General features: G+C 39.2%; 1 protein-coding gene and 1 long non-coding RNA gene across 11 annotated transcripts in view; one reads left to right on the top strand and one right to left on the bottom strand.

Annotated features, from left to right (window-relative positions):
• Positions 1–6,872: 6,872 nt before the first annotated feature.
• LOC140737994 (uncharacterized) lies at positions 6,873–9,430 on the bottom strand. The gene is made up of 2 exons (XR_012101276.1): positions 8,598–9,430; positions 6,873–8,355 (listed from the first exon to the last, which is right to left on the bottom strand). It is a non-coding gene; the product is annotated as an uncharacterized lncRNA (long non-coding RNA).
• The window catches only part of lcorl (ligand dependent nuclear receptor corepressor-like), a 139,722-nt gene continuing 136,150 nt past the window's right edge, over positions 9,426–12,997 (top strand). For 8 of the 10 annotated variants that reach the window (XM_073064929.1, XM_073064930.1, XM_073064931.1 and 5 more), the window contains exon 1: positions 9,426–9,538. In XM_073064929.1, the coding sequence (XP_072921030.1) occupies positions 9,442–9,538 (97 nt within the window). In that variant the 5' untranslated portion in view covers positions 9,426–9,441. The remainder of the gene's footprint in view (positions 9,539–12,997) is intronic. The other 2 variants (XM_073064934.1, XM_073064932.1) reach the window with 2 other exon arrangements.

Genomic DNA, 12,997 nt, shown 5'->3' on the forward strand with positions numbered 1-12,997 from the left:
CTACTGAATTGTCTGATTTAGCCAAGTAATTTTAAATTATTTTTGGCTTGCTCATGGAAACTTAAGGGTGGAATAGTCCTATCAGTTTTCTGTTAGTGCTACATAGGCAGAAAGATAGGTGATGCACTCTGCAGTGAATTCTGGAGATATACAATTTGGTCAAACTAACCACTTAACTAGCCTTAGTCTTGTAATTTCCTGCAACAAACTCTGCAGAAGCATAATAGAAATGTTTGCACTCATTGCTTCATCATTTGCTGTGAATTAAATATGTTTAACTAGCTTTAGTTTTGAACAACCGACCAGTTAGATATAATTTTTCAATGATTACTCTTCACATATCATCAGAGAATTAGCATATTTTGGATTGATGCAGTGTGATTAGGGAATCTTCTCCTCCCACTAATTAGAAAGTTTGCACCAATTTAGTTAGAAGAGAACAATGTGGTGAACCTAGTGATGAGGGCAACGGAGGCATTAAAGATATGAATGTTTTTGGATGATACCAATGTACCAATCTTTTTTCTTGAAGTGACATCAAAGCAAAAAGGTCATTTGCAGTATCATTGCTAAATGAATGTTATAAATACAGAAAAAGAGCTGGAATCCTCATATAAGTAGATGCCGTCCAAAATGTCTATCTTGTTCAAACAGATAGAATGATGCATTCATCATCATGGAAGAAGAGCATTTTTTCATTTCACAACATAGAAATGACAAGCACAAGAATAGTATATTAGGATATCTTTGTGTGTATATGATGCAAGCATTTGTTGTCACTTTCTACTCAATTCATGCACCTAAGTATCATCCCTGTAGAAGTGCCATGTTTCAACATTACTGCTTAAGTTCATTCACCATGCTGCTACGTGAGATTTAGATATTCCACTACCTGCATTTGATTTACTTAAAACAGCAGCAGCAGTTTTTGACATATGGCAAGGATCACTGCCTTCAGAGACTTTCACTTGTCCATTAGTACATAATGGCATGGAGCTGACATGACATGAGTGGTAACCAAATTATTATTGTGTTTCTCCATATATGCCACTGGAGGGCATATCCACACCATCCCCATTGATTTCCCCAAGCAGTGAATAGGTTTGAGTGTTTCTTTCTGATGGCCGTTTGTAAACATTGACCAAATGGTTGGCGAAGCATGACTGCCAAATTAATCTTATTTATTAGCATCTTCTACCACTGAGTGTACTGAATATGTGAAGGCAAATAACTACCCAAGCTGTATGTGCTTAAAAAAATCCTCAACTAAAGAGTACATCCAACAAAGTTTTTAAAAAAGTAACTAACTAAATACTATTAAATAAAGCTATGCAAGATTTAAGGCCTGAGTCCTGCAACTATTCATCTCTATTCAATTCCAATCTGGGTGGTGGGGTTGGGAAAGGGAAGTTACGTCTCTACCAAAGGAAGTGTAAGGTGTTCCTTACCTCCGCTAGCCGGCAGGTCACCCTTGCACAAAGTGTAGCACCTGCTTGCCCCCGCCCCCCCACCCCAATCAGGGTCACGTGAAGCCATGAGTGCAGATGGTGGATGGTCCTATAAGCAGTTGGTCCTGGTTATGAGACCACTGATGCCAGGCAACAATCTCTGGAGAGTATTGATAATGGCTAGGGTCACCCATCTTGTAAAGACAGTGCCCAGAAGAAGGCAATGACAAACCACTTCTGTGGAAAACTTTGCCAAGAACTATGATAGTTATGGATAAGGCCATGATTGCCCACGTCATGGCACATAATGATGATGATGACTAGTGCAGTATCATTATAGTCTGTATTCATTCAGCGTCAGGTGGGGGTGGCAATGCTGGTTGTTATGGTAGCCAGTGCTGCTCCGATGGAAGTTGTAGACCAGCTGGCTCTCGTAGTTCTATAATGTGAATACGGATAGGATATTTTTGTGTTTATCAGTTAGAGATTATATAGTTGTCACAATCAGTAAGGGAGAATACAATGTATGTGTGTTTTGGAAACTACAGAATATATTATGTACAAATGTTCAAGCTTGCCCAATATTATCATGCCCAATGATTAAGAGAGTCTTTCTCTCTACTAATTTTATAATTCTATGTTGCTATTAGGTGAATAGAAGAACCTGTCAGAGTCTAAAATTGTTGAATAGAATCACATTTTATTTTGAACTAGTCTATGAATGTAAGTACAGTGCACATTTACACTTAGAAAATCATTAGCTTCCCTGTTTTGGCACACTACATTTTTATTCCTTAATATTTTAACTACATAGCTTCAACAATACTTCATATTAAGATATGCTGATTCAACACATCAAAATAAATTAATTTTACTGACTACAACCAGCTTTAGATGGTTATATATCCATGTTTATGATTATACTTATTATATGGTTTCCTAATAAGTAACCTCTCTATTATGCTGCTTTTGTTTGGTTGTGTAACTTCAGCCACACATCGAAACAGTTTCTGAGTAAATACTACCTAATATATTGATGAGCTCCATTACTGTTAGACTGCTGCACCACACCAAGAAAGACATCCCTGTTTTCCCTTGAGTAACCACAAAGAAATAGATTGGCACAGCGTCTGAAGCATCTATCATTGTGAAATTTATATAAACTTCACAAATGAATCAACAATCTGAATGGAGGCAAAAGGCATTGGACAGTTTGGAATGGAACAGATTGTCTAGAACAGATAACACTGGACTAACTGGTTTCCATGTGTGTTATTAAAAATATGATAGAAGCAAGAAAGAATTATTAAGTGTATATCCTAACTGATTCTTTGTTGCTTCCACTGATGAGAATGAATTGTACTAAAAAGATAAAATATATTTTCATTCACCATTTTAATTAACAGACAATAAAAACACATTAAAAAGCTTTTAACCTATCTTGGAAGAAATGATTAAGGAAGATAACTTACTGCTCCTTGCTCTAAATAACCACTGATCTTATAATATTACCAATAAAGTGGTTATTTTAGATCAATGACTTTAACCAAAATTCACATTGTTCAGATTGGAATTTTTCGTTAAGTTACAAACATTAAAAAATTAGATTCACTGATATCTAGGCATAAAGTTCTCCATAAGGAGCATATAAAATATTTATTTATTTTATGAGTTTTATCTTCCAGAAAACTGTTCTGCACATTGGTTATATATTTTAAAGTGTGCATTTTCTGTTCCTGGAGAATAGGATTCAAGACAAGTAGGAATAGTAGTTTGATTTTCTGTATGCACTCAAATTTTAACTTGACTGGTTCTTAGACAAGGTGTACATTACAGGCATGGAGAAGAGGGTTAGAAAGATTTTAGGCATTTAACCCCTCTCAAAGTGTTTCCTGGAAATGCAACAGTATTAGGTAATATTCTTAACATGAAGTTGAAGGGACTGGAACTTTTTTTACCTTTATATCTGCGGTGTTAAGGAGGTTCATCAAAACTATGACTGCTACATGTGGTCATGTATTTACTGCATGCACCAAGTATAGTCATTCACTGAATTGCTTTCTGGTTCTCCTTGTGTGGATCCAACATATGGCTCCCCTGCAGGTGGGTCTGTGATTATTAATTATCCTTTTGTTCTAATGCACCCATCCTTCAAACAGATGTTGCTTCCTCCTACCTCTATCTATGACCACATGGACTTAAGCTTATTGTTTCTCCGATCTAACCTTGGAGAGGCTGATCCACCACTGTATACACCCCACCCCTCAGTCCAAATCTTCTGAACCATTACACTACCAACCCTCAATTCCACCACCTAACTGATTCACCTTCTCACTGGCTACTCTTGGATGTTTTTGACAATGAAGCTCATTCCATTGCAAGGGGTATCTTTAACGCAGAAATTGCTTCCATGGCCCTCTACACAAAGCACACACTGGCCCCACCTGTATCAATAGTATAGTTTGCATTTAGAGATACCAAATAATTTTAGACATTATGAAACAAACTAAAGTGACTACTCTTTACGATTCTGTATTTTTATTCATGTTTACCCTACTCCTCTTGGGAAACCAGTTCCATCAAATATCCCCCACTGGAACAAAAAACTGCTCAGATGAATGTTTTTAAATTGCTATGATACCCAGAGATATTTATTTATTCTCTTCCATTTCAAATCAAATGATGGATATGATGTTCACTTGTAATTGAAATCAATCAATCCTGTAAAATACCTCAAAGCCAACCTGCTCTACAAATAGTTTGGGCCTGAAAAGCAAATACTCACTTCAAAGATTTTCATAATCCACAGTATGTTATAAATGTGAATCAAAATCTGAGTCATTGAGAGAAGAACCTCTAAAAGACTAAAATGTAGCAATTTTTGTCATAATTGTTTACATATATGATGACCTTTTGTCATATATTCATCAAAAGATTTGGATTATTTAAAGTTAATTGCAGGTAATATAAATTTTGTAATATTATCTTAAAGACTGCCAACACAAGATATTGCTTTGCAAAGAGTCTGCAAAGCTGTGTATACGTAATTGACTTTTACAGTGGAAATTCATGGGAACGTGTATTGTATTGAAATATGTTTTGTTAGAAGCAATCATAATTTCATCAGGCCCATTTGGAAAGAAATCCATTAAAGTTGACATAAAAATTACTGGTGTGGATAGCCAGGAAGATTGCCCAAGGCCAGAGAAGAAGAGATTAGATGAATAGTTGTATGGAGCATTGGCAAATTAATTTACTCCCAGCAAGTACAAGATGTTTCATTTTGGGAAGTCATGTAGAGATGGTACATACATAGGGTGTTGAGGGATGGTTATGAACAGAGGGACCTTAGAGTTCAAGTTTGTAGTTCCTTGAAAGATGGCAATGTGAGAAGATATGATGGTGAAGAAAGCATGGGGCATGCATGCCTTTATAGACCAGGACAAGGAGTATAAACGTTGGGATGTTAGGCTTCAACTTTACAAAATGTTTAGACTGAACTTGGATTACTGTGAACACTTCTGATCACCGGACTATAGGAAAGATGTGCTGGAGACAGTGCAGAGGAGATTCGATGGGATATTATCAAAATTGGAGGACTTTAGTTATGGGGTGAGACTGGGTAGGCTGGGTTTGTTTTTTCTGGAGCAAAGAATACTGAGAAGTGACCTAATAGCAATATATAAAATTATACGGTCAGATAGGTCAGAATTTTTTTTGGATATGAAAAGCAAGAATGCAGAATCTTAAATGAAGAGGGAGGAACTTTAAAGGGGATTTGAGGAGAAAGGTTTTTTTTACACAGAGGGTGCTTCGAAACTTCTGGTTTAAGATGGCACTATTGAAGGCAGACGACAGCTTATGGGTAGCTCAAAAGGCAAGAAATTGACTAAGAAACATTATTAATAACATCTTTTCTGAAGCAAATTGTGGTAAACTATCACCGCAAATAATGAAGAGGTGAGCTGATTGGCCAGATGAGCCATGCTGATGTGATGCAAAGCTGAAGCGTAACGTGTTCGAGACGAGGACGCAGATGGCGTTGGAGTCAGAGAGGAGGAGTCGAAGCAGAGGAGTTTTGAAGCCTGTCCAACTAACTCGGGTGCAAGGTTGGATCGCCTTAAGCACCGAACCAATTACGAGAGGTCAAGAACAGCTTCGGGCTGGATGGTGAGGCCTAAGCCCCGAGCGTATTGCTGTGGCGGAGCACCGCTTCTAATACAAGGCACAATTTATAGCTGAGACTATTCAAATGTTGGCCTAAGTATACCAGAAAGGCAGGGTGTCAGGACTGAAGGCAATGGTTGGGCCAATTTTGCACTGAGACTGTGAGATTGCCCCGCCTGCTGCGCTTTGAGTCTGCGAGCTTCGCGGTGATTTGCCTGCCAATATCATGAACTGAGAGCGAGGCTCTGGGCCTATTCCGGGGATTTGGATCCAAGGACTCAATTTGGTTTGGAATGCTGCTTTTCCCTTCTATTGTTTGCTTGATTTGTGTTTTTTTTCTCTTTCTCTGCGCATCGGGTGTTGGTCTTTATTTTTTTTAATCGGGTTATTTCAGGTTTCTTGCTTTGTGGCTGATAATAAATGTACTTTGAATCTTGAAACCTAAAAGTGGTTGCCACAGAGATGACGTCAGATACAATCAACGTATTTAAGAGACATTTAGACAGAAACAAACAGGCAAACATAGAATTAATATGAGCCTCGTGTGGGTAAATGTGATTCATGTAAATGAGCAAGTGTCAGCATGGCCAAGGTGAGCCAAAAGGCTCATTTCTCGCTGCATAATTCTGACTTCAAAAATACGTATTCTCCTGTATAGTAATATATATTACTCTAATTCTGAAATTACTTCAGAGGAAAACAGTATTTTTTTTTGTTATTCCTTTTGGTATCCTTGTTCATTATAAGCCAAAGTTGATTTCTGACTTTCATAATTTGTAAGTTTAGAAAATATAAAGATATTTGGAAAAAATGCAACAGATATAAAGTCACCTGCAGATATGTGGCAATGACGTTGATGGAAGGAATGCTCAGATATTTTAATAAGTTAAATCATATATGTCAAACTCAAGGCCCGCGGTGGAATTATCTTTGGCCCGCGAGATAATATCTAATTACTATTAAAGCTGGCCCCAGTAATCGAAGCGCCTATGGCGTATGATATGGCTAATGCTGAGTTTATTCAGGTACCAGGTTTTCAGGGTTTTTAGTGTTTATTCGACAGTCTTCTTCATAAGAAACGGAATTTGTAAAGTGAAACACTTTGTAGTTATAGCAGAGACTGAGACACATGAGAGCAGGCTGAAAAAACGGAGGCAACGAAAGCTGCATTCGCACGCGTCCGACTGATCTGGCCCGCATGAAGCTGCATTTTGCTCAATCCGGCCCGTGACCTAAAATGAGTTTGACACCCCTGAGTTAAATCATCAATTTTACTTTATAAAAGAGAAATTATTAGTAATGCTTAATAAGAGTTTAACTTTTAAACCATTCTGTGCACATTTGCAGTCAAAAGAGGGAGCAGAAGCAATTTCAGAAAAGAGAATACTTTCACTTTTTGTGAACAATAGTTGATACACCTTGTTATCATTCATGAACAAAATTGTGTCACTCTTGAATTACTGCCTCTCTGATCATCTCCTGCTCTTCAATATATTTTAAAAGCCTCTCCTTATTTGTCTTCACCCTCAGTGCTTGTGTTGGTCTATGCACGTCGGTCATTCTTTCTGGCAGGTCTAAGTAAAGTGCTGGGGGACGCTCAGCACTGTGAGATATTAGATTAGTTTCTTTAATACAAAGCTCCCCATATTTCAGTAATACTGATTGTAATTGTTAAATGGAACAGTAACCTATTGACCCAAACATGACTGAGTACATTGTAAAGAGTGAACAGCTGAGGTCAATTTGGCACCTGTGGGGAAACTAGCTCTGGGCTGAATGCTGTAGTCAATATTGGTTTTATTACACCACTAGACAAAATCAATCCTATAAAAATGAAATCAGCCACCTTTCTTCGCAGGACAGAAGGTTATATTTTCTGATATCAGTTAGCAATAGCTAAACTATTTTTTCATATATGATTGTTTTAAATCAAATGATTAGTACTTTATTTCAAAGATTTTGTAAAAAGTTAACAATTTGGAAAACTAAAATGTCCAATAAAACCAGATTTGCAATTTCAAATTGCTGCGTAATTATTTAAAAAAATCTGTAAACATTTTCCAATGATTAATTGTTGATTAGGAGAATATGAAAAGAAACTTTGTTTCATGCACCATTAAGGGCTTAATTCCTTTACAGCTGCATTCCTGAGACAAGAATGTAATTTAGAAATTGTTTTCTAAACATGTACAAATAGACAAAAAGGCCTTATTTTAGCCTTTGTCAAAACATGGGACAAGTGACAAAATTTTACATGTGAGGCAGTAGTTACACCCTCAACCTTAAGGCAGGCTTTGGTATCAAGGATCCATAGTAATACTGAATGTTTTGGTGGTTTGTGGTTGTTGGAGATGAATCATTCCACCACTAGGCTTTTGGTGCAGTGGGTTCTTGGAGCAGCATTCTGGGCCGAAGCACATTACTTCCATCATCAAGTCAGAGGTGTGGACTTGCTGAATATTGGTCAATGTTCAACTTGCCTTGCAGTTCCTCAAAATAAAGTAAGCCATGCCTGGATAGAGCCACATCAAGACAACTTTCCGACATTGGTTGATAAGCAGGGAGTAACATGCACATCTGGAAAGTGCCAAGAAACGACCCTATCAGTCAGTGTAACGATCAATGTCCCAAACATTAATGTCATTTTTAATGACAACTCTCAATCATAGGCGAAAATTGATAAATCCGTGAAGTCAACAAACTGGAAGCAGTGTTGCGATAGAACAGAAATTATTGAAATCTAAAATAAAAAGCAGAATAAATAAAATTATTTTATGAGCTTGGGACGCGCTTCCGTCAGCGAACATGTGTGCAACGTCCATCGTCATTGATTATCGCAGGAAGCAATACTGTCTAACTTGAGGGAAAATTCACGGAATACAGAACGCAGGAGAGTCCGCTTTCTGTTATCGGGATTTTAACAGTCTTAGTCTTTTGTTAATACTTGCAGCCACTAACAACTGGGAATGTCTTCACACTTACGTCATTCTGATATGTCTCTGCTTTGTTTTCTCCTCTGATTTTCTATCCTCAACAAGTGAAAAAAAAAGAAAAGACAGGATTAATTTTTAATCTTATCGTGAAAATGTAACAATTTTCTTTCCTTCCAGTAAAATATGATATTAGATTTCCAGTCAGATGCCGACTGCAACACTATCAGCATGGATTAATGCATTGTCTTTCGCTCTCGGAAATAAAATTATTTGATAATGTTCAGATTATGATCTCTAATAACGACAAGCAGCTTTCCTGAAAAAAAACCAAACTCAATGTGAATCATAGAATTATTGGAATTTACCGAGGTACTACTGTAAGGTCTTACAATGCCTACAAGTGACATATTTACAGTGCAGTATTATCGTTTCTTAAAATTAAGGGCAGGCGTTATTTACCTACATTCGCAAATACAGGTGATCAGAAAATCCTTATAATTCAAGTCGTTACGTGCTCTTGACATCAAAACAAAGGAAAACAATTTGCATAGATCGCCCGTTTCTTTTGAAAGGCTCGCCACTTACTTAACCTCAGCGTAAATGATCAAACCGTACCTAAACAAGGTTGGGACCGTACTTTATCTGTGCGAGGTGTAACTACTACGGTACGAGTGCACTCCTTTTGAAACTGACCGAAGGGATCAGGTCAAAGCGAGCAGCTCTTTTGTCCGCACCCCACCCATCAGCATGCACACGGCGTGTCTCTCGGACACGCTCGCAGTGCCCACTCTCACCCACCGGGCTGCTGACACACGCCAATCACACGAGCGCGCGCAGCGACCTATGTAAATAGCGGCGGCGTGACGTCAGACGCACACCAGGGCTAAGACAGAATGGCGAGTCAGTGCGGTAGCCCCAGATGTACGGCAGAAAGAAGAGGTTTTCGGCGGGAACTAGATTCCTGGCGGTATAAACTGATACACTGTGTAGGTAAGGGTGACGTCTGCGCCCGGAGTTTCCGGCGCCGTGTTTGCCGTGTTGTTTGCCCACTCTTCGGCGGCCGGGCGAGTGGGAATGTGCTTGCTGGCGGATTGGCCCTGAAGTTGCTCCTCCGGAGGTACCTGGCTCCATTTTCTTTTGTTTGACTCCGAGAGCCCCCGCCATTCTGCCGGGTGTCCATCCAGCACACCCTGGGGAGTTGGCCGGCGGACGTGGGGAGAGAGGTGAGGAGCGGTCGAGGCAGGGCGACTGGCTTCTGTCGGGGTGCTTTGGGGTTGTTTTCCCTGCTCTCCTCCCCCTCCCCCCGTTGTTGGCGCCTCTTCTTCCACGGGTGTTCCGACGGCGGCGGTTGCGGAGTTGACGGGCTGGTGGCGTGGCGGTTGGGTTCGGAAGTTTGGCGGCTGAACTCGGGCGAGTTGGCGGCGGCGCCAGCCTTTGTCGGCAGTCAAGCCCCGAATGTTGTGGGAGTGGCGGCCCGAGACTCAACGGCCGGACGGACAAAAAAAGTCACGTGACGCCTGTGGTTATAAATAACCCCTTCATCTCTCTTCCCTCCAGCAGTGACCGAGCCCTCACTTCCGACCGCCCACCCCTCCTCACTTCCATCCCCCTTTATTTGGTTCCCGCCAGCCAGTGTTTTTTTTTTGAGTAGCGGTTTGAACTTTATGATTCTGGAAACTTTTCGTGAAGTTTTTTTTTAATTCGCTGTTTGCGCGGAGTCCCTGGTGCCACTCGTTCGCGCACCGGTTCTGCTTCAGTGTTTCTGTATCTGGCGGGATATGTCGGCACTGCCAGCCCAGTGCCGTTCCGGTGTTGCCCCCGTACGCCATTTCGCTGCGCGCTTTTGTCCCGAGCCCCGAACCCTGTAATCCACCAGATCACGGGGCTACAGCTTAACTTGCACAGGTCTTTACAGTAGCATTCTCTTTCACTCAACAACGTTAGATACTTTCTGCTGGCGACTGTCGTTTAATTTGAAACAATTTGGTTTGCGGCTTTGTAGTCTCCCTTTAATTCCTGTACCTTCTGGCTTGTTTCTGCAATGAAGCCTGGTGGATGACCATTGTTTCTGCGACTTTATAGATTCGTCACTTATTACGACGGCTATTTCTTTTTAAAAGAGGTTATTCTGAATAAGAAAGCACCAGATTCACAGAAAGACATCACCATGTTTCTCACTAGAACTAAAGCAAAATCTGTACACACCTGTTGGTTTCTTGAAAGAGAATTATTTAATGTTGACTGGATATTTCGTCTCTTGAAATCGGGGAGCTTAGTTTCAGAACAAGAGTTTGTCTGGTTAATATGGAGATCAGGAATTTAGTTTCTTTATATTATGAACCATGGGTTGCCCCACTGAACTGTGAAAGGTGTGACAGTGACTATATTCAGGACAATAGGGGGTAATAGGGACCAGGCAAGGAAATTGTATAGCCAAGTTCAATCATATTGAATAGGCACAGTTGACATAAATGGCTGTATGCTTCACATTTCTTTTTTTAATATCATTGGTAAATTCTGATGGAGGTTCATTAGTCTAAAACATTAACTGTTTCTATCACCAGGATTGTTTCATCAACCAACAGTAGCAATACTTTTCTTCATTTAACATATTACCTTGTGCTATCACTGGAAGCCTCAAATTCTTCAGTAACCAACTTTGGAAATAAGATCAGGCCAGGCAGCATCTATAAGGAGAAGCAGGATGAAGGGTCTCAGCCTGAAACGTCGACAGTGCTTCTCCTTATAGATGCTTCCTGGCCTGCTGTGTTCCACCAGCATTTTGTGTGTGTTGCTTGAATTTCCATCATCTGCAGATTTCCTCCTGTTTGCTTTGGAAATAAGATTACGTTCTTGAACCAGAACAAGTCTATATTATCAACATTTAATCCATCAACCATTGTAACATTTCACAAGAATGCTGCAATCCTTTGTATGATCTTAAAATGTTCTGTCCATATTGTTTCATGGGAAGAGTTTGCATTGTTTCTTGCTGTTGGGTACCTCATTTGGGCCCTTGTGGTTTAGTTTCTTAACACTCATCCTTCATTAATTTAGAAACCACTCAAATTCATTTCCAGACATTTGAAAGCAAATATGTCAGGTGATAGTCAAAAGCTCTTCTGCAATGGACTACATTATCAAATATGTTGTCTTTCATTAAATTAAAAACTAATCTATCCCAAAATAAATAGCAAAATTCCAAAATCATATTTTCATGGATTATTATTGAGCAGAGTTTTATTCTTTGAAAGTAAATCAGTTCCTTGATTTTGTTTCACCATTCTTGCAAGCTACTAGGACCTGATACTAATATTTGTTTAGAGTGTTGTTGCCTTCAATGCCTCTAATAATCCTTCTCTACTGTAATTTCCTGTTTACTTGGTCCCTGCTGCATTCAATAGAGATGAATATACCAACTGCTGAATGTTCATTCCAATATTGTGCATTGACCAATATTTCAATTCCTGTCTCTTGTCAACCCAAGAATCCTTGAATAATTATAGCTGTAATTTTAGTGTCTTTAATATAGCAAAATATACCTGATATTATCAAGTAAATATTGACATCCAAGGATATTTTAAAAGTTGATTACAAAAGGCATGATTGAAGAATGGAGTTGGGCAGTTAATGGTGGTGGAATTACCATAGTCCCAATGATATTGTGAGTATGTGGCTTGTAGTTCATCTTAGACTAATATCAAAATGAGAGCAGTTGGATTCAAGTTTTGATGAGATGTAGAAGAAATTGTCAGAAGTTATTGAAGGAATAAAATTTGATAGGGACTGAGGTAGTGAATTTAATAATTCTCTTTTGAAGAGTATCTTACAATGTTCTGAACACATCAGTGATGTAACCTGGGGTCATCGGGTGTTTTGGGTCTTTCAACATTAGACACTCACCAGGTGACTTAGCCATGGTTGATCAAGCCACAACTTGTGTTCATGTAGCATGTGCTGCAGATCCCCGTGGACTTACTCGCTTCATCTAGAGCCATGAGGCTTTCTCTGATAGGGGCTGAGGCAGTGAATTTGATGATCCTCCAGTTTAGTTGAGGGGAATTTGTATTTGCCTAGTACCAGATATCAGATGAGTCTGACAACTCAGGTTGGAGAGAGGTCACAACACAAAGTTGGGTGTTACTTGGTGTAAGAGATGATTTTGAATGTTGCGAAGGATCAGCATTTAGATGAGAAATGAAGATAGACTTGTTAGTAATTAGTTTCGGTGGAGAATCTGGAAATGATGTGAGGAGAGAAGCAAGTGATTCCAATGTTAAGTAATTCTTCGGCTATGGTTGAATAAATAAGAGTGGAATTAGATGAGTGGTTAAACAAGGATTGTCTATTTATTTTAACCAATGGATCACTCCTAAAGTTGTTACTTAATCAAGTAAATAGAATGTCATTTACTTTTGTTAGCTACTATATCAAATATTTCTGTATCTG

This window comes from Hemitrygon akajei, chromosome 13 (assembly GCF_048418815.1).
Source record: "Hemitrygon akajei chromosome 13, sHemAka1.3, whole genome shotgun sequence".
Lineage (NCBI taxonomy): Eukaryota > Metazoa > Chordata > Chondrichthyes > Myliobatiformes > Dasyatidae > Hemitrygon > Hemitrygon akajei.